At 51.3% G+C, this 27,384-nt stretch overlaps 5 protein-coding genes across 5 annotated transcripts; 3 read left to right on the forward strand and 2 right to left on the reverse strand.

The window, feature by feature from the left end:
* Window positions 1-1,172: 1,172 nt before the first annotated feature.
* TGME49_278750 (AT hook motif domain-containing protein) lies at window positions 1,173-3,633 on the forward strand. Its single transcript, XM_018781817.1, has one exon. It carries the CDS (start codon window positions 1,397-1,399, stop codon window positions 3,194-3,196), a length of 1,800 nt encoding a protein of 599 aa, XP_018635118.1. The 5' UTR covers window positions 1,173-1,396; the 3' UTR covers window positions 3,197-3,633.
* On the reverse strand, window positions 2,941-10,193 carry TGME49_278740 (diaminopimelate decarboxylase). Its single transcript, XM_002370536.2, has 5 exons — window positions 8,213-10,193; window positions 7,078-7,571; window positions 6,641-6,822; window positions 6,140-6,279; window positions 2,941-5,865 (listed from the first exon to the last, which is right to left on the reverse strand). The coding sequence occupies exons 1-5, from the start codon at window positions 9,088-9,090 to the stop codon at window positions 5,499-5,501; spliced, it is 2,061 nt and encodes a 686-aa protein (XP_002370577.2). The 5' UTR covers window positions 9,091-10,193; the 3' UTR covers window positions 2,941-5,498.
* A 2,555-nt stretch (window positions 10,194-12,748) lies between these two features.
* Window positions 12,749-18,647, forward strand: TGME49_278730 (guanine nucleotide-binding protein, putative). The gene is made up of 7 exons (XM_002370535.2): window positions 12,749-14,207; window positions 14,895-15,034; window positions 15,678-15,857; window positions 16,393-16,623; window positions 16,907-17,102; window positions 17,499-17,658; window positions 18,156-18,647. The coding sequence occupies exons 1-7, from the start codon at window positions 13,298-13,300 to the stop codon at window positions 18,454-18,456; spliced, it is 2,118 nt and encodes a 705-aa protein (XP_002370576.1). The 5' UTR covers window positions 12,749-13,297; the 3' UTR covers window positions 18,457-18,647.
* TGME49_278720 (hypothetical protein) lies at window positions 18,598-21,928 on the reverse strand. The gene has a single exon (XM_002370534.2). It carries the CDS (start codon window positions 21,450-21,452, stop codon window positions 19,485-19,487), a length of 1,968 nt encoding a protein of 655 aa, XP_002370575.1. The 5' UTR covers window positions 21,453-21,928; the 3' UTR covers window positions 18,598-19,484.
* A 2,243-nt stretch (window positions 21,929-24,171) lies between these two features.
* On the forward strand, window positions 24,172-26,772 carry TGME49_278710 (hypothetical protein). The gene has a single exon (XM_002370533.2). The coding sequence runs from the start codon at window positions 24,315-24,317 to the stop codon at window positions 26,706-26,708; it is 2,394 nt and encodes a 797-aa protein (XP_002370574.2). The 5' UTR covers window positions 24,172-24,314; the 3' UTR covers window positions 26,709-26,772.
* Window positions 26,773-27,384: the final 612 nt, after the last annotated feature.

A 27,384-nucleotide genomic window follows, 5' to 3' on the forward strand; every position in this document is an offset into this window, starting at 1 on the left:
CAAGAGGCTGAAAGCGATCAGACGCGAGAGACGGCCGTTACCATGACTACGAAGGATGTGACCTAAATTGTTAGTTGACGACCATGGCTGTGATTAGCGGCGGTTCTTTTCTGTGTTTCCTGGCCACAGAAGCACCATTCGTAGTGCATCTACCATGACTGTATAATCCCACTTCAACGCATCACCGACTTTCCTTGGTTCTTCAGAATCGCGTCTTTTGGAGGCTTTCTGGACCGCAGTGTTCATCAGGTTATTTCGTTGTTTCTGCTGATGTGCGAGTGTCCTCATCCCGGATGTCAGATGGAGATGCATGCCGTCCACATGTAAAAAATATACTAGGAAGCATCTAGGATTCAAAGCGAGCGAGCAAAGAACCACAGTTCTGTTTTTTCCTTCCCACAGAGAATAAACGGTCCGCGTCGTGTCTTCGAGTGCACGCATTGAAGGCTCCCAGTTCTCGAAGAACCCCCCAGCCGTCGCCGTCACTATATTCTTTTATGCCACCATTTGCTTCCCCGTAGACATCCCTGTTCCAGTTTTCCTTCCTTTTAGCGCTGCACTGAGAGACCGTTCCTCCGCGACGGCCTCCCGTTGCAGTTCGAGTCTCCCGTCTCTCTTGACCGCCTTTCGGCTACGCACAACGCGGGGTCAGCCAACACCTCAATGTCTCGTTTGGGGGGACGATGAGACGAACCCCGTTGGTTCTCCAGAACGTGAATGCCACTAGTCCTGCTTTTCGACGCTACAGGTTCGCTGCTTAGAAAGAAAAAACGCAGCGGCAAAAAAATCGAGCTTTTCCCTCGACGTGTGATGTTTTCGCGTGTTGGCCGTCTTTCGGTGTCGCGGTCCGCTTTTTCCCGTTTATCCCTGCTGTCTTCAATGTGGAGAGGTGACATGCCTCACGATCTAGCTCCTCTGTGCTTTTTCCTGTGTTCATTGGCTTTGCCGACTGAGGCACAGAAAAGAGAGACGGCACGTCCTGTACGAACTGCGGGTTTTGGCGCTCTATTTAGGGAGCCTCGACTTGAAAAAATGTCCATTTCGAAAAGCGTCCCCGGTCAAAAGACACTTCCCGTCGAAGGCGCCTCCCTTAGAAACACCAGCGTGTGAACCCGGCTGTCTTCTACGTTCTCCTTTCTCGCCTTTCCCCGAAACCGACAACGACGCGAGTCCCCGAACACAGCTTGAGATTTTTTTGAGCCAGGGGAAGAAGCCAAACGGGAAGACTGCCCAAAACCCTTCCCTGCTCTAGACAGAGAGGCCAAGTGACCTGGCGGGAAGCCGGAGAAGCGCGAGGAAAGTGGTGAAGGGGGGAAGGGGGTTAGAAAGGAGGTGTGCGAGGTCCCCGACAACACAGTTTCGTTGAGTCCGACTCGGCTTCCGTTCATGTCACGCGATGGAAACGAGCTTCAACTTCTTCCGCCGCTTTACTCGAGGCGCCGATCCCACGCGACCAATTTCGGCGTTGCCAGCGCGAGGCCGCGACAAGGAGTCCAACGGACCGTTTCCCCCGGCACTGCCGCATTCTCTTCCCTCGGAGGACTCTCCACATCATGGAGCGACAGGAGAGTCGAGTGACGCGACGTCGAGGTCTTGGCGCGAGCGGGACACCAGTCGCAGTCGGGCACTTGGCAGCGAGGGAGACGATGAAACATGCGTTTCTCCCGCTTCTTCGTCGAATGCCGCTCGGCCGAAAACGCCGTCGGTACCCCGCTTTTGCGGAGAAGTCCCCCACGAGCAACGCAGGAAACCGGACGACAGCGGTGGCACCCCGGCGTGCGAAACGCTCCACAAGATCCAGAGAAAAGTCGACTCGAAGGTCGATGCGGCCGGTGTTGAGCCGACCGCATCTTCGTCACCAGGCCAAACGGACGCCGCAACCGTCCGTGGGCGAGACGAGCCGCCAACCGGCCCTCTCGAACCCAGTCGACGAAAGAGAACAGCAGAAGAAATCCAAGGCGGGCATAGTGGCGGTGACGACACCGCATCGTGGAACGAAACGGCAGACGAAAACGCCGAACCGGAAATGGGCCTATTGACACCTTTTGCACCCATCAAGCGCGGGAGAGGAAGACCGCGCAAGGCACCGACAAAAGACTCTGTTGTATGGAATCCTACGGTTCCAAAGAGAGGACGAGGTCGGCCTCGAAAAGTGAAAGTGGATGAGATACCACAGGGGGAGGAACCGACTGGAGCAGAGGCTCCAGGTGTATGGAATCCTACGGTTCCAAAGAGAGGACGGGGTCGGCCTCGAAAAGTGAAAGTGGATGAGATACCACAGGGGGAGGAACCGACTGGAGCAGAGGCTCCAGGTGTATGGAATCCTACGGTTCCAAAGAGAGGACGGGGTCGGCCTCGAAAAGTGAAAGTGGATGAGATACCACAGGGGGAGGAACCGACTGGAGCAGAGGCTCCAGGTGTATGGAATCCTACGGTTCCAAAGAGAGGACGGGGTCGGCCTCGAAAAGTGAAAGTGGATGAAATGTCGCAGGGGGAGGAACCGACAGCAGCAGAGGCTCCAGGTGTATGGAATCCTACGGTTCCAAAGAGAGGACGGGGTCGGCCTCGAAAAGTGAAAGTGGATGAAATGTCACAGGGGGAGGAACCGACTGGAGCAGAGGCTCCAGGTGTATGGAATCCTACGGTTCCAAAGAGAGGACGGGGTCGGCCTCGAAAAGTGAAAGTGGATGAAATGTCACAGGGGGAGGAACCGACTGGAGCAGAGGCTCCAGGTGTATGGAATCCTACGGTTCCAAAGAGAGGACGGGGTCGGCCTCGAAAAGTGAAAGTGGATGAAATGTCACAGGGGGAGGAACCGACTGGAGCAGAGGCTCCAGGTGTATGGAATCCTACGGTTCCAAAGAGAGGACGGGGTCGGCCTCGAAAAGTGAAAGTGGATGAAATGTCACAGGGGGAGGAACCGACTGGAGCAGAGGCTCCAGGTGTATGGAATCCTACGGTTCCAAAGAGAGGACGGGGTCGGCCTCGAAAAGTGAAAGTGGATGAGATACCACAGGGGGAGGAACCGACTGCAGCAGAGGTTCCAGGTGTATGGAATCCTACGGTTCCAAAGAGAGGACGGGGTCGGCCCCGGAAAGTGCCTTTGAGGGAAGAAAATGGAGAAAAGACTGAATCAGAAGCAGAGACGACCTACCACGAGGCAGACACACCCCCAAAGTCGCCTGTTCCTTGGTGAGAGCCTCGTAAGAGGACTTTCGGTGGCCATGCAGGAGCGAAAAGAACCCTCTTAAGTTTTTTGATGGACGCCAGCGACGGAGAAAGGTGTGACACGAGGACAATGAGGGAGAAGCATCGGCGCCGTGGGAACCAAATTGAGATGAGTGAAAGCACGGGGGTCAATGAAAAGGAAGAAGACGCGGGTGATGAATTCCTCGAAAGAACTCTCCACGAGCCTTCCATGGTGGCGCCGTGTGTGGGTGAGCAAGGAAAGGGAACGATGACGATAATTAAGAAACAAAGGCGCCTGAAGGTGATTTTGAAATCAGGTCCACTGGCTATTAGGAAAAAAAACTTGTGTCAATGCAGGCAAGCTGGCGCGACCGCAGGATCAAGCGACCCAGTGGCGTAGATGGTGTTCGACTTGGAAGGGAAGACTAGGTGCGGCCTTTGGGGTGAAAGATTCAGCTATTTGGAAACTTTGTTAGAAACGCGACAAGCGCTGAAATACCAACGGGCTCTTCCTCGCTAGAGCAACGACGAAAGTTCTCTCCGAGAAGCGTTCTCGTTCCGCTGTTGTTTGTGGTGCCCGTGTCGGGGGGCTTACTTGTACGTGAAGTTATCTTCACGCGTGTATGGACGCATGTATCTGCGCTTACATGTATATCAAAATGCACACCTTTGTGTGTGGTAGAGGTAGGAGCAGACTCTGTGGCTTTTCCGCGGATGCGTACTCTTGTGCTCTCTATTCTCTCCTTTCGTTTTTCTTCCTGCTTTGTCCACACCGTTTTTTTCGATTCTCGTTCGGCGCTTGGTTTGGCATTTGTCGGCGAATTTCTCTGGGCAGCTTTCGTTCGACCATGTCACTCTTTTTTCTGACCCCGTTTGTCGGATCGTAGTCGTGTATGAGATAGACGCATGCTAGAAACACGGCTTGAGATTGCCAGATAGCTAACGGATGATCTTGTTGAAGATTTCGTTGCGGAAGGCAACTCACCATGATAATGCTCTCTGATGCTTCTTCAGGCCTCTTCAGATTATCATATTCGTATATGTATAGCATCTATATATGATGACTCCGAAGACACACAGGGAATGAACACATCAATTCGTATGCATGCATCAGGTATTCGCAGTCGGACTGCGTTTCTACATCATATGTTGGACGCCGCTGAAAAGGGGCTTCGCAGCATTTTAGGAACATTCCACATGTACGAGGACCCGGCCTTGTACGTGGAACGCTTGTCCTTTTAGTTATCGTGGATGAGTTTCTACGCTTCCCAGAAACAGGGATGTATGAATTCACACACACGCAGGTGAATAAGGTGGCGTCACCGCGTGCAGCGTCTCGTACCGACGGCAGAAGTTCTTCCGCTTCGACGATACTTAACTGCCGCTGTATGGAGATGCAATATTGTTAACACCTGTTGTGGTGCTTGCTCGAAAGAGAGAATGCAGTGCTCATTCAGTGGCTTAGGGAAGACGCTGTTGTGTGGGAAGAGATGCTTGACCATTGTTCTATTATGAAATTAAAGACAAGCACATTCATTTTTAGGCGCCGACGGCTGCCGTTGTTGCGCTACACCTGGCACGTTTCTTTGGTGTATGCATTTGGCATAAAGCGGGTGGCCGCCGCCGGTCCACATTTATGCGTGCACCCTCCGTCTTCACAGCTCCGCTCCTTTGCTTTCGAACGGAGAATTCCCCACGTAATTGCCTTGAAACTCTCGCGAACTTTCTTTTCTTGGCAACTGTCAAGCGGTTGTCCATTTCAAGTGCTCTGTGCGTATTCCTTTAGACGTCGAGGAAAGAATACAATGCTTACGCGTGGAGAAACTTGTTCAACAATCAACTGTCTTAAATTTCTCGCTTCATTGTCGTCGTCTGCCGCGAAAACGTGATTCGATAGAACAGAAAACGACCTGAACCAGATGGTTCCAGCCATGCCATAGTCAATCTCATAACTGGAGTCACACCCAGGATCGTAAAAACTATGAAGTGTCTGTGTATTCGACTTCACCCATAACATTGTGAACAGCCTAGATCGCCGGATATAACAGTCTGCTCCTGAACGTATCAGTACAAAGTGTGGAGGTGTCCCTATGCTCCAGGACAGAAGAGAGTCTGTGATACGCGTGTAAAACCGGTGGAAGAACTGAACGACCAGACACAGCTACAACCTTCGAAAAGAGAGTGACTGAAACAGCGCCGGTGCAGACGCGCGAAACAAAGGCAAGGAACCAGCCGGGGACACAACTGTTTAATCCGAGGAAAACCCAATACAGCATAGACAAAGACGAAAAGGCGGCAGGCTTTTCCGTCTAACGCCACCGTGGGATTTTCCACGAGAAAAGACAGCTCAACGTGGCAAGCACGACGGCGGCACCAAGAGATGTCAGAAAGCATGACCTGCTCCATAGAAGCAGAGTGGACGAAGACATCTGTGTTGCCCACTGGAAGGACCACCACGGGGGGCTAAGTGAGGAGGCGAGACGCCAAAAAAAGCAGTGAGGAAGAAGCGGCAAGGAAACAGCAGAGGTCGAAACCTCGTAGCGGCGGGTAGTAACCAGCAGGGCTAAACCGCAAGGTAAGGAGGGTTCTTGAATTGTCGCGAAAAGGTCCTTCAGTGTCTCAGCGCGGCGAATCATCACAACTTCACCGTTGAGGCGCCTGAGGTACTCAGCACACCTGCAATTAAAACAAACGAAAAATGTAATCATGGCGCGCAGGGAGACGGAGGGGGGGAAGTGTGTTATAGCGAGCCGCAAAAGCATAAACAAGACGAAGAGCAACAAAAGTAAACTGAGTAGTGACCGGCCCACCAGGGGTATCACTGGCTGGAAAGGAAGAGACGTTCAGATTCCAATGTGGCTATCCGCTGGTTCTTTTGTCTCCGTCTTTTTATACAATAGAATCTTTGTCATCTCGGGACTTAGAGACCGTCTAATATAGAGAGTCTCACCTAAGTCGGCCGTTGTAGTTGAAGCACATGGAGTGCCCATGTGCGCCTACGTCGTGGATGAGAAGAATGTCGCCTATATCTACGCGAGGAAGGGGACGATCGATAGCGAATTTGTCGTTGTTCTCACAAAGGCCACCCACCTGAGCAAATAGAAAATAGGCCACGAAAAATAAAGAGGCCACCCGGGAAAGAAGATGCTCTACGGGTGAATTAGAACGCCCATGGCGACAACGAAGCACCCGCGGGGCGGTGCAGATCGTTTCTGCGTTGGCCGCCGTGGACCGTTTGCATGAAGAACGGAACGCGGAGACGAACAAATGTCGGAAGGTGAAGCGAAATCCGATTCAGATTCAATGCTGCCACATCTTCACCTAAAGTAAACGCCGAAACAAAAGCTGGGCTGTAACTTTCCATTCCATTCTCCGTCCGTATTCTTCCTGGAATTTGGAAGCAGCAAACTAGAGTTCCTCTGGGTGGTGGTCGTTCGGTTCTTTCGCTCACAACATCGTAGATCTCGTCGTCGCTGACGTCGTCTGCCTCTTCACCATCTTCAGGTGACAAAAACAGATTTCTTCTCGAAGGCAGCCTCGGATCATCATGGTCTCTGTCGGGGACGACAGAGATGTGGTGATAGGCGCCGTACATGCCTGGTCGCATTAGGTGAGCCATGCACGCATCAACACCTGAACAGTCAAAAATAGAGAATTGCGGCACAGCATTCTCAACACCATCGCCGAAATGGATACCGGTAAGTATCAATAGACCATTACCAAACAAAAACCACCCCGTGAACTCCCTTGCTGGTTTTCCAATGTGAATCGGTGGGCGCCACCGAAAGAAACGTCTCTGGCCACGCTTCAACTTGACCGTTTTTGGATTTCATTCTACACCGCCTGTCCCTCTTGAACGCACATCGACGGATCCTCTTGCCTTCTTACCGATGAATCGTTTGTATGTCTTTTTATGATGGATGACTCGAGTAACCAAGACGCCCGCGTCAGCTGTAATAAATCTTCCGTTTTCGGTCACCAGTCGAGTGCCAGCCAGACCTTTGAGAGCGAGCGTGCACTTGTACCAGGTCCGAATGCGTGCAGAGACCTCGTGAAGGTTAAGATCCTTCTCTTCAGGATGGTAGGGCACCCCTAATCCCCCTCCTAGGTTTATCATCTCAATCGTGATGCCTAGTCTTTCGTTGATCTCCGCTGCGACGGTAAGGATAAGGCGAGCCGTTTCCACAACTTCATCCACAGAGAGGCAGTTCGACAGAATCATGGTGTGCAAAGCAAAGCGACGAACACCCCAGCTGCGTGCCCGAGAGAGACAGTGAAAGAGCTGTGTCTTCGTCATTCCAAATTTCGACTCCTTCGGATGACCCATAATCACTGGATTGCTTTGAGAAGTTGACTGGCGTGATTCTGCGGAAGGGTTGAAACTGACGGGGAGAAGAGACGAATGGCATCACACGCAGAAGACAACACAACGCAGTGAATAGACAGCAACACAGAACCACAATAGTACGCACGGCAACAGAGGGAAATAGCCTATACGGAATACGGAGAATCTCGAGAGTAGGAAAATATAAAAAAAGGCAGGCGACAGAACACATCGAACAGAGGATAGAAAAGAGGCTCACATGAGAGAAATCCATGGAAAGCAGTGGGTGAAAGGCAGCCTCTGTTTGTACAACTAAAGGCGCGTGCCAACACAAGACACACCGAGTACTTCGATATGGCGCATAGGGGACAGAGGATCGAGGAATGTAAGACACAGCACTGCAGGTTGACTTGGGATGCCGCGTTACACTTCCGCTCTGGCCACATACCCAGGCAGAAAGGCACCGACAGGCACACCCTTCTTTCTAAAGCTTGTCCCGGCATCAGCGAGCACACGCTCAGGTAGAACACGACGCGCGTGGTTTAGTATCCAAAGAACGTAACTCACGGGAAACACACTGTTTGCCTCGTTTTCCATCTGCTGAATTCTTCACTACGCACAGAGTGAACCGGCTCACGAAGAGGGAACGGTCGCTGTGGTGGTCCAGCAACATTAACAAGGCTAGCTTTTTCTCTTTACCGAAAGCACAAAATAGACGGTAAGGCGCCTCCAAATTTCTCATGGAGGAAGTCCAGATGTGATGCATCGTCGAGGTTGATGATTGCACCTAGGTCTCGCGCTTTCAAAAATTCTTCGAGAGGCGTTTCGTTCGAAGTGAAGAAAATACGTTCTCCTCGGAACCCCGCAGCCTCGGCGAGCAAAAGCTCAGCCAAGCTACTGCAGTCCGCACCAAGGCCCTCTTCTCTGAGAATCTCGAGAATTGCCGGTGTCGGCGTTGCCTTGACGGCGAAGTAGTTAGTGAAGCCAGCAGCTGCAGAGTAGGACGAACACACGCCAAGCCGGTTCTCCAAGGATTCGCGGGGAGAGCGAGGCGCATTCTCCAAAGCAGACTGAGAAGAAGTTGAAAAGGGCTCAGACGCCCACGAAAAAGCGGCGAGAAGGCGCCGGCAGTTCTCTCGAATGCGCGTTTCATCATACAAGTAGAAAGGAGTAGGGTGAATTGTTGCCTGTTGCCGGAAGAAGCAAGCCATGGGGGAAAAGCTCGATGAGTTTTGACCCGGAGGAGTGTTTGGGGAGCAGGCAGAAGACGGATTCACTGATGCAAACTCTGCCTCCGGAAAATCAGAGGACAAAGGAGTCGCCGGATCAGAAGTGAGCAACACCTGTGTTTTCGGCAGGGGCAAGAGCGGTGGAAGGCGCAGTTCCGTTAAGGATAACGCATCTCTCTCTACCGACAAAGAATGACGTGACAAACAAACCGCGCGGGGGGGGGCTTCAGAGAGGCCACAAAGACCTGAATGAAGCGGCTGAACTGGTGGTAGGCAAGCTGCCTGCGACCCTTGGCATGGATCAACTGCTGACACTCCTTTATCTGTTGCCGCTGCTGTACGTGCCATTGTTGCGGGTAGAGGAAGTCACAGTGGGACAGGCCAAGAAGTGAAGGGAGAGAAACGTGCGTTGGTGGATTGAAGAAAGGTGAAAGGTGGGAACGACTTAACCAAGCAACAGTGGCAGCTATAACCCGAAGACCAGGAAGGCAAAGATACAAAGACGCAGGCGAATTTTAGCTTGGCAAGCACACCCTTGTAACGACAACAAATGAGCATTTCACGTAGCACGACAGAATGGATATGAATACAAAGAGTATGAATCAAGAATTTGTTCATCGTATCAGGTTTGACCGGGAATCAGGTGTATAGAAAGAGTCGGTGGATGCAGCGTGGATTCAAAAGCCATCACGCCGACAAGGAGATGCAGAGTAGCGAAATAAGCGGAGAGTAGACGGTAAACAACAGGCTATGAGAGACAAACGTACAGCACTAATAGCAAACGACCGCTCGGAAACTGTTTGGCCCGTTTGTCGCCCCACCAAGACTTAGCATCCGAACACGGAAATACAAAGACAAAAACAACGTTGCAGTCCGTAATAATGAGGTGGAACTGTTTGCAAGATAATTTTTGGACCGCAGAGAGCACGGTCACGAAATATGAAACAAGTAGAGAGAGTCACCGTAACCAGACACCCGTCCGACTTCCAGACCTTGCCTACGCAACACGAAACACAGATCAAAATAAAAAAAACCGCTTCCGTTCAAAAATTCGCGTTTTACGTCGTGGATTCGTCGTGCCCGCCACGTAGAGCAATGACTCCTCGCGACGACGATATTGACAAAAGCACGTCCTTTGTATACCAGGAACACTTGAGTAGCTACCTTTTAAAAATAATGTTTCTTGTCGAAGACTGAGGCAGAAACGAGCAGCGTTCACGATGGAGCCCAGATCACGTGAAAGGAACACAAAGCACCGCCGGACATCCTTGCCAGCTGAAGACATGTTTCACAGATGGTTCTGTCTGTAGTTGCAACAGAAGAGACTGTAGAAACTTTGCACGGAATACATTTGCCTGTAGCTTTTGATCTAGCAGATTTGATCTTGGCTAAGTAGTCGCAGTTGAGCTGCAATATGGGCTTGAGACGGGGTTTCATGGAAGCAAGTTCCAATACTGAGTTTTGGCTCGTTGTTTGTCGTACCCCAATGTTAGTTTTTGGCCGTCTAGCGAGATTTGCGCGAGACAACGCCGACTGTCTCCGAGACGGACCACACCGCATGCGGGCTCGTAGTCGTCGTTGTGGTCGCCAGTGCGCGTCTCTCTCGGGTCAATCACGTGCGAACACTGAAATAAAAGGATATTTCAGTCCACAGAGCACGATAGTACATCCATATTTCGTGCCACCTCTACACCAAAAGCTAGAGACTTGCGAACCTGGTGACCGAAGTTAGAAGCGCAGCACTTTTCGGACCAGACAGGCAGACAGACCCGTTTGAAAAAATGCTTGGGATCGCCGAGGGGCCACCCAGGCAGCATGGTAAGAATATGACACACGCCGTTTGAGCACTTTCGACTGCGTCGATGAAGACGATTGAAGAAAACCTAATGTCATGCAGTTTGAAACCATTCGCAACCCCCTCTGAAGCGGTCAAAAATGCACGATGAGGCGTTCGGGAGCGAACGTTTGGAAGCCGCAAGACACTGCTCCGAGATCCGATTTTGACTCGTTTTGTTGCCCATGGTAAGCTCCCCTTCTAGTGGTTGCTGCGGATCTTAATTGCTTTTGCAGCCATTCGAGATGATGTGAGAGAGGCGACCTTGCCGGATGAAGCACGAGGACCGAATGGAGAAGTAGGCCTGTGTGCTCAGCTGAAACGTTCTAGCATCTCACACCCGCGTGCGCACGGGAGCTAGGAAGTGAGACATATTCGGATTTCCGTAGCAAAAATGCAACAGCAGGTCTAGGGGAAAACAAAGGAGAGACATCGTCAGCAACAATCTTGATTTAGCTGTTAATTTCGTGATCCCGCATAAAACGCACGTTGGAACAGTCGTTCTTCCAGCACTTGACTGCGTATGAGCGGTCAAGTGAGCTCCTAGTGCTCACAACTGTGCCCTCTCTCTGTGCTAGAACCAAGTCGTTGGGACATATACTGGTCACGTTTTTCCAGCTCAGAAGGTCTTCAGTGCTCCTGACGTGCAGGAAGAAAACATTCAGTAGAAGTGGCCGTCACGAAGCACACACACCAAATATTCTTGCTTCCTCGATCTTTCCACGTTCTCTTATAGAATTCATCCACACAGCAGCGAAAAATACTGAAAATCTCATCACAGCGATGTCATTGCTTCAGCGGCCTCCAAAATTTGGAGTCCCGAAACAAGCACTGTCATCGTTGGGGTAGTGCTGCCGCCAAAAGATCTGAGGAATGGTTTTTTCTTTCTCTTTTTCAACAGGGTTGGGACGTCAGAAGCTGCTGAAAATCTTTCACATCCAAACAACACGAGGCTGACCCCCCCCCCCCCCCACTAACTTATGCACGCATGAAAAAGAGCTAATACAGCTGGTGGGCCACAAACATTCCGTACGTTGAGAGTGGGATGTTAACTGTGAACGTCAGTACAGCACTCTCAAAAGAACGGTGTCTGAGTGTACAGCTAATACACTTCACAGAAGAGATAAATTTGCGAGCATCGTCCACTGCCCACGGGTATGCCATTGTTAACTATCTAGGAAGAATTTCAAAGCTACCGTGTTTCGTGCAAGTGACTGTAGGTGATCTGTTGTTGATTGGTTAGTCTGAAAGCTGACCCATTCATCGACAACATGAGTCCATAGGCCAGACGACAGCCCTCGCGTCACGCACTCCTACTTGCTGGCTGGAAGCACAGGGAGCAGATATCAGGAGAGTTCCAGGCAGCACAGCTTCAATGTAGGCTTGGCTTTCATTGGTGTTCAATTTCTGTCTAACTCCCAACATCGCCGACGGCGCTTGGTTTTGTAATTCACTTTGAAAGGTACAACAGATGTAGCTATGGGCAATACAGGTATATACTGCACTACACGATACATACTATACTGTTGTACAATAACATTTCGCAGTCTTTCTTGGAGAGTCTGACTTTGCGGCCCAGTGGGGGACGGTCGTTCCCAGAACTGTCACCAGTGCCAGGCAACATTGCAGAGGGACCCGTCAAGGTTGGTCACCCTATTTGAAACTTCCGTATCGCGGCGTTTGGGCAAAGGCATCATCCACATCTATTAAACCTGCCTCGGCCAAAATTAAAGGTGCGTTCAGAGTCATGCAAACATTATATAGAACAGACATATGTTCTGTGCAAATTCACATTTGTTTCACTGCTGGTGCCCGGGCTAGCGACCACCCAAGACCCCACTGGCCCCGGCAGAAAATGGCAAGGCATAATGGAGAATTTCTTTGGTCTGGTGTGGTGGAACCTCTAAACGACGATTAACATCTGTCCACACACACATTCTTTAAAGAGAGTTTAGGGCGTGGCTTTCTAGAGAAGAGACGGAATACAACTCGGTCGTCGATTGTCTGATATATCCAGCGTGATTCCCGGATGTCGAGTGGTGCATGCAGAACCAGACAGCATGCTAGCCGCCTTTCACAGCGCTTAGTCGGAGAAAGCGACGAATGAAACAAGCGTTTTCCTGATCGGTCCATTTCATACGCTTATTCGGTAATATTCACACTTTTGATTCCCTTCTGTGTTTCGGAACACCTTCTCGAGGCCACTCCCCCGCCGCCGCGAATAGAGGCTCCTCGGTTTTCGGAGGGGCTGCACTCATGGGAAGGACCATCCACGTCTTTAATGGCCTATTTCTGTACTCTGGATATTATGTTGAAGAGGGGATGGTACGCTCTGAAGTACCCTTCGCCAGAACTGGCTGTTTGTCAGCGTCCTGTTCTTAGTCACGCAGTGCCCATCCCATACTGGGTTCACTTGTTCATGTGGGCAGAAGTCCAACTTTCTCTACAAGCCATTCAAGCTCTTTCCTTGGCAGTGAACAGAGATGCTCCATGCGTCACGTTCAAATGGAAGAGCACCTGTTAGTTTTAGATTCGTGCCAGACAGGCGCCTTCTTAGTCGCCAAAGCCGATCAGCTGCCTAATTGCCGCCCAAGCCTGGTGGACATCTAGGCAGGAACTTTGTCATCATTTTTGGGATTTTCCCCAGTTTTTGTCCTCGTCAAGCTTCGTTAGCGTGAGGGTAGAGTCATACCCCGCCATTCGTCGGCTTTTTGTGCCACCATGGCGTGTTCTGCCTCTTCCGATAATTCTTTCTTATCGGGCAACCAGGACGCAGTTCCGCAAGAGCCGCCCTGTGGTGGAACACCCGTGGCTGAGGCTTTGGCACATAGTGTAGATTGCACAAGCACGCATCTCATTCCCGCCACTGAGGAAATGCAAACGGAACCTGAAGTGAATCTGCATACCCCCGCCTCAGTTCTACGCCCAGAAAGCTCCGATGGAGAGACCCGGAAAGCGTTCGAGAAAGAGCCTCTTGGAGAGTGTTTATGGTCTGCAAATGGAGAGCCAAACGAATGTTCTAGTAGGAGTGTAGAGGCCCGCGAAACGGCGCATGCAGTTGTTCCTGTAGGTGACTGCCTCGCTGAGCAGGTGCCGAGCGCCAAGGCTGAAATGGACAGAGGAGTGGACGGTGAGGACTCCCCACCGTCTACAACCACGTCTGTGGACTCTCCAACTCCTCATATTATTTTGAAGAAACGCTTCGCTCTCGTAGGCCTTGCGGAGGCAGCTTTCCGCGCACCTCTCGCTTCCTCAGACGAGGAAGACCTTCCAGCCGTGTCGGGGAAACCTGATGGCGCCTCTCGGTGTTTCGACGCCTCACCGGAAACCACGAGAACAAGCAGGCGAAGAGCGCGCCCGTGTGAAGCAGGTAGTTCAGCGCCTCCGTCGGACACCATTCTTTTGAAAGACAGACAGGCGGGATGGTGCGAGGGGAGACGGTTTCTTCATCGCAGCAGCAGCACTCAGCAACCGCAAGAGAGGCCAGCCAAGCCGAGGAAAACAGGCAACGAAAACTGTCTCCGAGGGACAGCCTGGAGTGTCGATGGAAGTGCATTTCTCACGTGGAGTGAGGACGCTGTTGTTCGGCTGTTCGCGACCCCAGAAGAGGATACCTCCGAAAGAGCCGAGGGTAAGACAGAAAAGTGAACGCGAAAACACCAGACGCTAGTGGAAGGGAAAGGAACGCATGACGAAAGTGCAGAAACAGAGAACAGCCGACGGGGAGGTCGACAGTTTGCTGATACCACGTCTGCTTTGCTCCGACGTGTCAAATCGCGCAGCAGCTGCGCTCCACCAGGTCGTTCCTCCGCCTGCTGTCGTGCGTTTCATGTGACCGTTTGTAAAAACGGTATGTCACTTTGTCGTAATAACGTTCTTAATGCCAAAAGCTTTCGTTCTTCCTTGTAGGTTTTTCTCTGCGTTATATTGTGGGACCTGTGAGCGTACGCAGCGTTCACTAACTTTCGACAGACTGCAACCATGAGTATCCTTGTCGTCCTTCGTACAAGCATCTTCATGGGATCTTGTGCAGCGGAGAGGAACTATATCTTACAGATCTGGTTTATCCTCCGTATAGTACCGCGCTCGAGTCATGCAAATCAAAATGCACAAGACTGCGAAAGAGGCTGTCGTAACATGCAACATCCTACATTCCTGCCCTGTTGTTGTCACTTCTCTAACTGAATGTTGAACGCGACTGGTTTTGGATGGAACTACTTTCAATATCACCGCATAGTACGCTGTAAAATACTTTTCAAGGATGATGTAAACAGATTTCTGGTTGGGAACCTTGCTTTTCAACATGGGTTGTCTGTAGGCTTCGTGGACGTTCCGGCCTTGGATCCGTGGACATGTGCCGATGAAGGAGAGTTAATTTTTGACTGCCTTTGGTTCCCAAGTCTTGACTGGACGCAGCCACGGACATATTCCTACGCCGTCACCAGCCGAGACCACCCTGTACGTCCCTGCAACTAAGCCCCGTCTCCACTGCTTTCGTTCCGGTTTTGAGCGGGGTCAAGGGGGCTTGCTTTGTACAAGCGCAGAAACACTTTGGTAGTAGGGTATAAGATAGCAGCTCATCTAGCATGTAAACTGTATGCTGCTCGTGGGGTATCACTCACTTCCTTGTCCTTTTTGTGTTGTGATCAAAGACCACGTAGCTCTTCCGCACTGTCCTTTTTCTTGACGACACCTTTTCAAACCTTTGTTTCCGCTGTCTTTTATGAACTTTGACTGGGAGGCTGTCTTCTTGAATAGACCCTTTGGTAGGTGAAATGAAGGTTTTGAGCTCACATTGAATTCCTCTGTCTTCGTTGAATCACCTTCACTAAAAAGGCAGTGTTGTTTGTAGCTTCGCATTCTCGTTTTTTTCCGTCTCTTTCCGTCGTCTTGGGTCCTCATTGAGGCCGTGTCGCCGTTCTCCTGTCCTCTAAGGGGTGCCAAAGCAAGCGCAGCTCAAACTTGCCGTAGACTGAGCTTTTGTCGACAATTGTTTTCTGCGTGTGTTTATTTTCTTTGGTGACGGGCTAACTCGTTTCTCGTCTGTCTGCCTTATTTCCATGTTTTGAGTGTTGCCGCTGCTTGGTTTTTCTTTGCTCAGATTCACCTATACAGCGGAATCGATTGCTCTTTGCTCGCTTCGTACTCCTGCTACAACCACCTGGACGAAGTGGCTCACGCTTATTCTCTGCTTTTTCATCGCACAAAGCCACGGCTTTTCGCGGGGGGAATAAGTGGTGTGCGCATTTTCGATCTCGAGCGACCAGGGCGGCAGCTGCATGTAGGAAAAGACCGTTTTCTCTGCTAGAGATTGAGCGCCTAAAAAGGGTCAAAAGCGACAGCGATGCAGGAGCTCGGATGAGGGTGTGAATGCGTATTTTACAGCCGCCAAGCGCGGGATCACGGCGGGGTGTCGAGGGAGAGGGTTCAAGGCAAGCGAGCTCTGGAGAGGCAGAGCAAACTGACTAGAAAGATCAATACATAGAGAACTACTGAATTTTCACCGTACAGAAGAGCTTATCAGCTGCAGCGTTACTGGGGCTTTGTGATATAGTAGAGCGCATGCACACCTGCTACTGCATCCTCAAGCGGGAGCCCGTTTATACATGCGTATATGGATTGAGCGAGACAGTGAGGAGACACTGCGGTTCTCCCAGGCTTCGTGAAGAGCTGAAAGAAATGTACTCTTTCTGCGTCCGTGCAAGACACAAGTCGAACTGTGTAGAGGTTTTATTTCTTGCCTCTGAGCCCTCGAACCGCGAAGCATGCAACTTCCGCGGTTTTTTCGAGGTCTGCGTGTGTCTCTGCTTCTCCAGGACATCCTGTTTGCGACAAGGCGAGCGAAGCATGGCCAGAAGGGAATCATCTCCTGTATGGATTTCAAGGCATCCGGACCAGGCGCAAACAAGCTCTTTGCCTGTGGTTCGTACAGCCAGTCTGTGTGCGTGTACACCGAAGACTGCGGCGGGCGAAGAGGCGCTCTCCCATACACTGCACCTACTCACTGTCTCCTTGACACGGCGACCTCTTGGGGAGGTGTCACCCAGGTGCGTTGTCGATCCTTCTAATCGATGGCAGGTCTCCGTCTTCGCTTCTGCACTTCTGCGCCTTCAAGAGATGCCGTGTCACGTAAGGCACCTCTTCAATTGCGCTCAAAACACTGCTTTCGTGTGAAACCTGAACGGTGTTGTCTGCGTCTCAGCCGCTGCGTGTCAACATCATGCCCACTTCCCTACTGCTGCATTCGGTTTCAGAGGCTGCGCGTGCAGTCTTCGAATAAGGATAAATTTCGAACTTCCAGAAAGTGGTTTGGACCCCGTGTCTTTGCAGGTCAAATTCGTGGGGGAAAACCTGCTTGTCAGTGGCCACCGCCAAGATGGTGTGATGCGCTGCTGGGATCTCCGCAAACCGGACACGCCGCTAGCTCGACTGGGACGCGCCACGACACAGAGCAGCCAAAAATTCGCGTTCGACTCGCGTCCTTTAACTGACGAAGATGAAGGAGAAATCACCGCTTTGGTCACGGGTAAGAGAGGACAGAAAGGGTGAGACCCACGGATGTGAACCGAACTGAAGAGGATACAGCAAGCGTCTCCTGCGGGACGACGCGAGAGAGCAGGAGCGTGTAGAGATGTGGCTTCACTGCAGCGTGCCACCGGGCGACAGAGGCAAGAAGACAACTCTGATGATCGCTGGAACGTTCGTTCGCTTCCACATTTGCTTTCTGCTCTTCAATCGCACAAACGAATTCCTTGATTTTGTGCGAACTATCCTTTGTGACATGCGTTGTTCTTCACGAGGAGAGCCAGTTTTTGTTCTCTGGGTTTACATGGACGAGGTTACAAATCAGATTACCTTCGCTCGCATGGCTTGTAACAAGTTAACATAAAAACGCGTCAGTGTCTGCCATTCAATCCTGCAGGTGACGAGCTCGGTCAGATTTCTTTTTTCAGTCTCTCATCGTGGAAGTGCATTTACGCGCATGCCAACGCACACCACGGCGATCACATAAACCCCGCGGCAGTCGTCGCCGCAGCGTTCCACCCGAGACGTTCTCTTTTGCTCACGGCTGCTGGAAGCAGGTGAGCATCTCGCCAAAACACGCAGAAATTTGTTTCTGAGACATTTTTGGACAATGCGATATCCTCCATCCCCTCCGCAGGTGGGACGTCCTGGAGCTTCTAGTCGTGGAGGTCACTTTGTCTGGATGTAAATAGTGTTTTTCTCCGCAAGCAGTTCTACTTCACCTAAAATTTCGAAAACAATATTGAAGGCGTGACACCTTGCGTGCGGCTCGAAAGTTACCAGAACTCGAGCTTCGCCGGTGTTCTGTAGTTTCTTAGTGTTTTCTCTAATTTTCGTTCCAGGATATACTCTCTGCATATCGATCTCGTGTCTCGCGCGGTAAAACCGTTTGTTTGCTCCCGATTCCGTGGAAAGGACGCTAGCGCACTCCCGCCCCTCACGCATATTCTCGATAGGCCGTTGCGGTATTTTCGCTCCATCCTTATAGCGTTTACTTCCGTTTCTGTTTCGTATCAAACGGGCTACCGTGTTGCATGTCTGTGTGTCCGTGCAGACGGTTCCACGACTTCGCTGCATCGACCTGCAGCAGTCCCGCTGTATCTCCAGACCCTTCAGATGTCTCTGACATTGAAGAAAAATATTTTCGTGGAGACCGAACAAACGCGGCGTGTTTGAGTGATATGCAGCAAAGCGACGGCAGGCACCAGCCGCTCAGGGATCACAGTTCGTCGGAAGTGGAGCGTGAAATCAACTCAAAGAAAAAGAGACGAACAGACTGCATCGAAGAGGACAAACACGCAACGGAATCAATTGAAGAAGGATGCTCCGCAAAGATATGGCAGTGGGGATACTAGGACAGAAGTGGTTGGAGACGGGGGAAATCCACCGTTTCTACCTGAAAGTCATGTGATGTGATTCTTCGCTTCATTGGTGGTACTTTTGAAGACTGTATGGAGACTCTAGGTGCACCATTCGTTTGCCTCCAATGTTTTGTCAAGAGCTGTGCTACACTGTAACGCTGTACACGAACAACCGAGGATGCCGCATTGTCTTCAACCTCTCTGGGGGAGGTGGTGCTGTGTTCACAAGCGACAACATTTGCAGTGAATCTCAGCTGGCTACCCCGAGTCGATAGCTAAGCGGAACGGTCTCAACGGCATTAAGGGAGGCAACGGGTTTACCGAAACTCACACGCACCTAAACGTTGCAAAGAGGCAAGTGGTACAAGATTCACATCACACAGAGGAATCGTGGGATGCAATAGTCGTTTCATTTCAGCAATACAAGACATCACTGTCAGGCCGGTGATTTCTAGAATAATGGTCCATGTGGGTACCGCCCGCTCGCATAGTGGTATCCATTGAGTATGTGAGAAACGGTAAGCTGTCCTTTGATTGGAAATAACACATTATCAGTAGATGCAATCTCTGTACAAACGATCCGCTACGTGGAGCTGTACCTAAGAGGTGAACCGCAAACACTAGCTTCCCTTTAATCTGGAAATACTGGCACCGGAAGCCACAAACTGAATAACTAACAATGCAGGGACCTCTCCAATTAAAGGTGTTTGCATGCAACGCATCTGCCAACGCAAAAAACCCTGAAGCCTCCGTCCGGGGGACACAATCGCGGCTGCAGGACCTCCAGAGGGAAAACTCGTGTGGCAAATGAAATGACAGGCACCAGTTTAGGCGTTCCAATAGAAGCGAGCGTCGCTGAAGTCAGCGAGAATACTGCTGAACCGAAAACTGCACAGTTGGAGACAGCTCCCAGAAGGCAACGCAGTATATTTTGGTCTTGACTGCGTCACTGGCGGCCGATAACCCCCGAAGTCAACAAACAGAAAACAATTTCAATTACGCCACCGTCGTAACTCCAAAACCTACGCTTGGGTCCCTGTCGCCGTAACTCCACTGGCGGCTGCATTTCGGCCGGTCCTCTCTCTCTGTCGGATTAGACCCGGCATGTTTTTTCGTGCTCCACAGTTCCTCTCGCCCTTTTCCTCTCGCACATACAAAATCGGTGCCAGCTGGGGCGCCAAAGACGCCAGTTCCAGAGCCGCTTGCCTTGCTAAATCGGAGCGGCGTCGCTTCGCGGCTTTTTCTGGCGTCTCACGTTCCTCGCCACCCCTGGCCTCTGTAACTTCGGTGACAGCCGCGGATAATGCCGGCAAATCGCGAGGCTGGAACAGAGTGTCGATTCCCAAAAGGTCCTCCGGAGTCCACGCCGACGAAGCAGGCGTCGGTGGCAGCAGCTGAGCAGCTTGGTAAATTGCAACTGGAAACTCAGCAATTGGCAGTCGAGAGCCGCGTTTCTTCGGAGCGGGCGAGGGAGGCCGGGCTGCCTCGCCGTCTTGGAACACGTTATCGATTCTCTTGACAGCCTGGTGCGCGAAGCCGCTCAGCGCGAGGAGATCTGCAACGATGTCGGCAGGGTCCTGGGGATTTCTGGGCGCTTCGTCAGAGGTTTTCCCCCCGTTCTCGGGGCTTTCTGTGGCTTTTCCGCTCGAGGGGGTTTGCACACGCTCGTCTGCAGAAGCAAGTCTTTCTGGAGTTCCAGCCGCGGACCCCTCCGAGTTCTGGTCCATTTCCTTCTCAGTCCCGTTCTCTGAAAGCAGCGCGAGCGTCTTTGCTCTGGCTTGTTCCATCACGTTTGCGGGCGCCACGCTCTCGACTTCGCGCAGCAAGTCCTCAAGGCGCCTGTCTAGCAACCTCGCAGTGTGGCGCTTCGCCGTCCAGAACGCTTGCGCTGTCAACAGGCGAAACGCGTCCGCACTCGCCGCCCGTCTTCGCTGGATTTCGGTCCAGAATGAACTCCACACTGAAACGCAGGAGTTGCGGAAATTCAGTTGTGGCAGCGCCGAGTGTGGGGACGAACAAACGGAACTTGGCGGCTCTGTGCCTTCATCCAAGGGGCATTCTGACTGGCAAAGAGCCTCTTCGATGACGCGGTGGAGTTTTTCGCGGACGGCCGGGGAACACCGCAGACGCCTGACGAGAATGGTTTCTGGGAAACTCTCTGCAATTTTGTCTGCGTACTTGATCTTCTCCAGTCCCCTCTTCTCTGCCGACACACTCACGACGTACCGCTGGCCGTTTTCCACATACACCACGCCGATGTCGTCGACAAACATACCTCCGCCCGTCCCAGCGTGCTGCGCTCTGTTCGTCGCCCCGCCCGCCAGAAGAAAGAGGAAAAATCTCGAAAAGGCACGCGCGACCGCGCGCGAAAAACACAAGCTGCGAGGATCGCGGGAGAAGAAAACCAGGTCGCCATCTGCGAAACTCGTTTCTAGGAAATAGTCTGTTGTGTTGCCCCAAAGCTTGCCGTAGAATGGCGTGTCACCTTGGAAACGCGACCGCAGCGCCGGCAGCCCTTCGGTGTACATACGCCATCGACGCTGCTCCCAGTAGTACCCGAAGCCGACGATCGGGAAGGCCAGAGGGAGAAGGCGCCAGAACCAGCGAAAAGAAAGACGGGACGAAGCAGGAAGAGCGGACGCATAAACAGACGCAGAAGGCGAAGATGTAGGAAAATCTGGTCCGCTCGGTGAAGAGTTTGTAGTCGAGTACGAACGAGACGAGAGGGAAGCGGAGACAGACGAGGTACATCCCGCATGAAGCAAAGCGCGAACCACATGGAGAGAACGCCTTGGATGGAAACCGGATTCGCGCTCCTTACAAACGAAGTGACAAAGGCGAGAGTTGAAAATGCCAGAACACGTTAAGTCGGTACGTGGAGTCTGGGTTGGGGCTTTCCATCTCCACAAACCCCGTAGTGTCACTGCTCCAGCCACAAGCTGCCCCGGCGTGGCGGCAGGGGCAGCCACTGTTAAACCAGATACACGCATTGTTTTTTTTCTCTGCCCAGGGGCTGTCGACCAGTGAGGAGAAACCAGTAAAACTTGGGGGCATTCAAGGGAATGTATGGAGCCACCCTTTCCCGTACCTGATATGTCGCTGTATACGGCAGAGTCAAGGTGTCGACAAGCGTGGTTTCATGGCCTATCTGTCGGTCTCAGTCTAACATGCAATGTCGAGGACCCGGCACGAACGGGTGCCCGAAATTGTAGCATCACGGAGACACGCGTAGAAATGCAAAAACACGAAATGGGAACGGACACCCAACCTCTCCAGAACACCGCAGTGACGCCCAAAGCAGAGCCAGAAACGGGGACTGCCGCGAAAAAGAAGCACATAAATTTGGGGTCGGCTTTATTCGGCCAGTGACCTTCGCTCGCATGCACTCACAAGCCCAGATGCTCCTACATGGTTCCCACGCGTGGAAACACACATAGCCTCTCCCTTAATAAAATGAAAAATGAAGAGTTTCAAAAACGGATTGGGCGGGCGCCTGAAGCAAACGAAATCGAAGACAACAAGGGGCTACGTTTCCTGGCTAGAAAGCTACGCGCTGTTGCATGCGAGCTCCATCGATCCGCCGCCTCGGAACGCCTACACTTACCCAGGATTTTATACATGCCATCTTTTCCACTGATGTCTGTTTGCTAATGTATGGTGAAGCAAAAAACATGTGAACACCAGCTGGGACGGTTTGAAGATCCCTCAATCCTTCGATGAAAAAAGTGCGACACGAGATCCTCATCATGCGATCAGCTGCAGCTCGGCAAGTATTCGCAGACGACCCAGAAACCAGTGGTGTCAGGCCACATCGTCTTCTGTTCCACTAGAAATTTGTCTTGTGTTTCTCAAGTCATGACATAGCCGGTGCGATGTGCGATTATCAGTCGTCACTGCAGGCATGCGTTGACAATGTAGTCGTTGTGGTTGGGGCCAAACCACGGCGATTCCCATAAAAACATGCTAGATAGGACGTCGAGCCCAGTGCAAGCAATGGTGTATAGGGCTATTCCTGCTCCACTGCTTTACGACCAGATGTAATATTAACGGAGAACTAATGAAACAGTACGCATGAATACATACAGATAAATGACGCAGTATGGGCATCTCTTCCTAGCTTTCAAGGAGAGAGCAACTTTAGTACGCGTGAACCAGCTGCACCCATGATGGTGCTGGGTGGAGAAAGGAGTATCCGGAGCACCCCCACGACAATGAATATCCATTTGAAGGTCCTCTGAGACTGGAAATCACGTTTTTGTATCGTTTTCGTAAAGCGTGAAGCCTGTATCTTATGGAATGGGTTTTCGAGAAAGACGTCTCTGGCTCTCTAATGCGTGAGACGTCGAGAACGATGGGGCGACATGGAACCCCCCCCCAAAACAGTTCCCTTCAGAATCGCAAGAGCACTGCCACAACGCCTGGCCATGTCGCTTCAGTTGGAATCAGCGTTGTGATTGTTTTCTTTCTGGAAACAGCGAGTAGTGTGCTAGACGCACGGATGCAACATGTAGACCCGGCGCTCGGAGAGAGAAAATTTATTTTGAGTTGATTCGCCGTTTCGCAGAATATTAACCATTGGTGCACATCTGCGAGACCAGGAAGACCAGTCTTTATCTCGGACTCCGCTAATTCTTTTTTATTCTCATGGCATCACCTTGTGAAGAGTTCTGTGATAATGTTTCTCACCCTCTGCCCCTTCGTATTATTTGGACACGATGGCAGGCGGGCAGATGATCATTTGTTGGTGAAATCACGCATCTACTTCTAGAACAAACGGCTATGGTCAGCTAAACCAAGTGGTAGAGAACTAAGCAAAGTGGAAGGCGTTGTTTGCTCGCAGGAATAAGCACTGCTGGACAGGATGCGTGTTCTTGATAGCATGCGGAAGTATGGAATCTGCAACTACGGTGAGACACAACTGACTGACGGAGAGACGAGAGCCAGACGAACGCTCGCCATGCAAACTACATCAGTTTCTATTACTTTCCCTAAACTCGTCCCTCTATGTTTTTTTCTCCTGTCGTCTACTTTTGTTCGACGTCGGATATCCGTTCTTGAGGGGCATGAACAATTTCCTGGAGGAAGACATGCTATTGAGCGCAAACTGTTCCATCGTTTGCGCGAAATCCTTTTGTTCACAGGAAATGCCTCGGTCTTATCAAGATGCGAAATTGCAAGAACTCGAGTACCGTTCACGGACGGTTAAGGGATAACACAGCCCCTGACATTCTAGCTTTGCGTGTCACGCACCTTGATGCACGTTTGATCGTCATCCTACCACGCTAAGCATGCATGATGATTCAGATTTCGAATGGGAAACGCTTCAGCCTCGCCCTGTATGATTTTCTCTCCTTGCTTGTGGTGTATTGGTTGTACTAGATCACTCTGTGTGTCACTTGCAGCGCACCTCTGCCAAGCCTGACCCAGCGTTACACTGAAAGGCTGCATGTACTGCGCGACGATCTGTTCAACCTTGTAGCCTTGTGCACGCGGAACTGGGGCAATCTCTTCAATACAATAACTACCATTGCAAAACAGGATCTCACTGTGTGAGTCGAAGGATGGCTTTAGTTGTGACTTTTCCTGTGAAGTACCGTACACACGTGAGCATGCTGCAGTTGCATGCAATTCACTCCTCCTCCAGCCAATACCAACATTAAAAGTGAAATATCAAATCCTACAGCGAAGATAGGGTGTATTATTTTTCGGTAAGCTTTGCCTTGGCATCCCGGCTCTCAGGCCCGTCGCTGCCTCCTCTGAGTAGTGATCTGCTTATTATTTCGGTCTTGAACACCAGCACGCAGGTTTTGAGTCTGCTCCGCATTTTGTACTATGTCACAACAGTCGCAAGTATGGATACCTTTTCAAAAGACATGAATCCTGTCCCAACCGAGAGTGATGCAGGCCAGGAACCTTCCGGGTCCCATGAAGAACCGCCACACACAGAGTGCAGCCACAGTGTGGGCTCCCATCGAGAGTCGACTGCTAGTTGTGAGTATGAGTCGTGGACTCGAGCGCCGACAAAAACAATAGAGAGCAAGGCAAAATTAAAAATAGCTGACAGCGTCGTCTACCGGCCGCCTGCTTTCAGTACGAATCCCGTATCCAACTCGGGCAAGTGGTCGAGAGCTTTAGGGGGCGACTGCGCAGAATTTAGCCCTGTTGTTTTCGAGCCTGAATGTTTAAACTTTAGTGCCTGCTTTCCAAATGAAACCCAAACCAAAACTCTGCGGCTTCTAAATCGAACAAAATCTTCAGTCCATTTCGTCATACTAGCTCCTACGGATCCTGCTTTTCACATCAGCTTCGAGAAAAAAGGCTTTCTAGCTCCGGGAATGACGCAAGAGATTCAAGTTTACTTTTGCCCACTTGAGTGGCGACTCTATAATTCGTCACTAAAGGTCCTGTGTTCGTCTGTTAATCCGGCGCACCATCGGAAAAAGGCACCCAATTCTGGTTCCGCAGACGTCGATTACTGCTGCAGTGGTGTCGGGTTGTACGCTTTCCCGCAACTCGCGAATATAAAGCTTCCCCGATTTCTTGACTTCGGACATGCGCCTCTGGGAGGCAGTGTCCACAGAACCTTTGAACTTCTCAATGAGCATCCCGTGTCGTTCCAGTTCGCGATAAGGACTCTAATTCAAAATCCAGACTTCAATGTGGCCCCCACATGCGGGGATGTACCCGCTCACGGGTCACTAACTATTGAGTTAACGTACACACCCACCTCGGTAGCGACCACATTTTTTGCTTTTGAACTCAGATTGGCCGACTTTGGTTCCAAGCCGATCCGCGTGGACGCCATGGGCACCTGTCACGGTGCACCTGTGGCTTCCCCACTTTCGTCGAAAAACTCAAAAAGCTCCCACGATGGATCCGTCGATGTGAGCACCGGCGGTTTTCGACGAAACCGGGATATCGTCTTAGCGCAGCATCCGTCAGGCCAGAAACGCAGCAATTGTTGTGAGAAGCCGAATCACGTAGTTTACAATGGTGTTATGGTCCCGAATGCCGAAGGTCACGCCGTGTGGAACGGGGTATTTACCCAGCAAATAGGCAAAAAGCTGGGAAAGTTCTCACGCGTACAGAGGGGCAGAGCTGACGCTGCATCACCAACACATGAAATTCAGTCTACCAAGGTCGCGCAATCGCCTGACAGTCGTAGTTTTTTTTCTGGATCAGACTTGAGTCACACAGCTGGCGACACTGAAAGTGACAGCAGAAAAGCGCGGTTTGAGAAACGATGGAAAGACGCTGCACAGTTTCACAGGCGGAAACATAAGACGGTCATGATAAACACTGGGGAGTATCCTCCGAATGAGTCAAGAAACCAACGATTAATCGCTCGTCGGCAATTTGATATTGAGAAGGTTTGGAGGCAGTGCTCCTTGCAAGATCAAATCCGAGATGTGTGTGAATTCTCGACCGAGCCAGTAGTAGTATCCGCGCGTTGGTTACCCAAGCAAGCTCACGCGCCCTCAACGGTCATGGACGAATCCATGAATAACTCGTTTGCGTTGAGAAGGTGGTGCAAATATCGGTTTGTGCTGGCGGTAACCTCCACAATCAAGAAAAACAGATTACTTCGCCGTCTGGCAACCCTTAAACAAGCTGTGTCGCTCCAGCGTTCCTCGTCAACTTCTACGTCGTCGACAACTGATTTAGCGCGAAATGGTTCGGTAACGAAGTTTTCTCGTGACAATAGGCAGCGTGGAGAGCAAGCTGACGTATCTAAGGGGTTGGTCCCCCCTGTTCTCTTCCGTCGGTCCACAACAGTGCAACGGCTGTTTCAGATTCCAGCAACGACCCACGCTGTCCCTCCCTGGTTTTTTGTGAAAGAACGAACAAATGTTTCGGACCTTATACAATGCGTAAAAGAATACAGCGATCTAAAACCGATTCCGCAAGTAGACTACCAGATCATGGGCCTGCGCGAACATCCCATCCCGCCCTCAGCTTGGCGCCTTGAACAAAGCGATCAAAAACTGGTCGCAGCTTTGCTTGGATCACAGGATCATCCTTCCCCAGGAGGAGCAACAGCGAGAGCGGGTGACGGAAAGTCGAACGTGCCAATCTTACACTTTGATCCCCCTGTCATAAACGACGTGTTTTTTATCGCCCCTGCCACCGCTGAATTCCGGCCTCTTGTTCCCTTACCCCGAAGCGTCGAAACTGACCTCGGGCATTGCTTCCAAAAAGTGAGAGACCGCTGGTTGACGACTGCGAAGGAAGGTCGCAGTCATTAGTTCTCCCGAATCACTGTTCCGGTTCTGTAGTTTCGCGATATTCCCTTGATCGACGTTCCTGTTCTGGAGGTTGAGTCACGTTCGAAGGCCACTTCTAAAGCACATGAATTGATAGTCACTGGGGGGGATCACTCTTTAATGTGGCAGATGGTCTCCTTGCCACAAACGACGGCGTGAGTTGTAACTGGGTACGCGCGATCGGTACATGCGGTGTTTGCAGGGACTGCCCCCGGACTGTCGGTCGAAAAGTCCGTGTCTTTCTCTCCCTTTCATGCGAAGCTTTTCGTTAAGCAATGCATTTCGACCGTCGTCTGTTCACAAAAATCGAGATACACTTCTCGATGAAGTCATAGGCAGGCACAACTGTTTCGGTCTCCGACCATCCAATCCATCCTTTGTGTACTTGGGCACGTCTCCGGAGAGAGTTTCAGAAGAGGGTTTCCCAGCTGATCAGGTATGGCAAACACTACATACGCGTTTGCGCGCTTACTGCATCTTTGTAAGGTCGTTCGGAAGTAGCAAGTTGTTGCAGGTGTGTAGCGCAAGCGCATGCAAGGCTGTGTGGAGATAGAGACGAATCGAAAAAAAGAAAGGAAAGCGGGTCTGTGTGCGAACCTTTCATAGCGAAGGTCTCCTGCGATTGAAATTCAAATAGGCATATAGTCTCTGAGATAGA

Source organism: Toxoplasma gondii, chromosome XII (assembly GCF_000006565.2).
Source record: "Toxoplasma gondii ME49 chromosome XII, whole genome shotgun sequence".
In the NCBI taxonomy this organism is placed as follows: Eukaryota; Apicomplexa; class Conoidasida; order Eucoccidiorida; family Sarcocystidae; genus Toxoplasma; species Toxoplasma gondii.

Coding starts and splice junctions, on each gene's coding strand:
- TGME49_278710 (XM_002370533.2), top strand. CDS start 24,315: ATGGATACCTTTTCAAAAGACATGAATCCTGTCCCAACCGAGAGTGAT.
- TGME49_278750 (XM_018781817.1), top strand. CDS start 1,397: ATGGAAACGAGCTTCAACTTCTTCCGCCGCTTTACTCGAGGCGCCGAT.
- TGME49_278730 (XM_002370535.2), top strand. CDS start 13,298: ATGGCGTGTTCTGCCTCTTCCGATAATTCTTTCTTATCGGGCAACCAG. Junction 15,035..15,677: donor TCACCAGCCGAGACCACCCT/GTACGTCCCTGC, acceptor TTCTTTGCTCAG/ATTCACCTATACAGCGGAAT. Junction 17,103..17,498: donor AATCACCGCTTTGGTCACGG/GTAAGAGAGGAC, acceptor TCAATCCTGCAG/GTGACGAGCTCGGTCAGATT.
- TGME49_278720 (XM_002370534.2), bottom strand. CDS start 21,452: ATGCGTGTATCTGGTTTAACAGTGGCTGCCCCTGCCGCCACGCCGGGG.
- TGME49_278740 (XM_002370536.2), bottom strand. CDS start 9,090: ATGGCACGTACAGCAGCGGCAACAGATAAAGGAGTGTCAGCAGTTGAT. Junction 7,572..8,212: donor CCGTCTATTTTGTGCTTTCG/GTAAAGAGAAAA, acceptor TCTCCCCGTCAG/TTTCAACCCTTCCGCAGAAT. Junction 6,823..7,077: donor GACATACAAACGATTCATCG/GTAAGAAGGCAA, acceptor TTGACTGTTCAG/GTGTTGATGCGTGCATGGCT.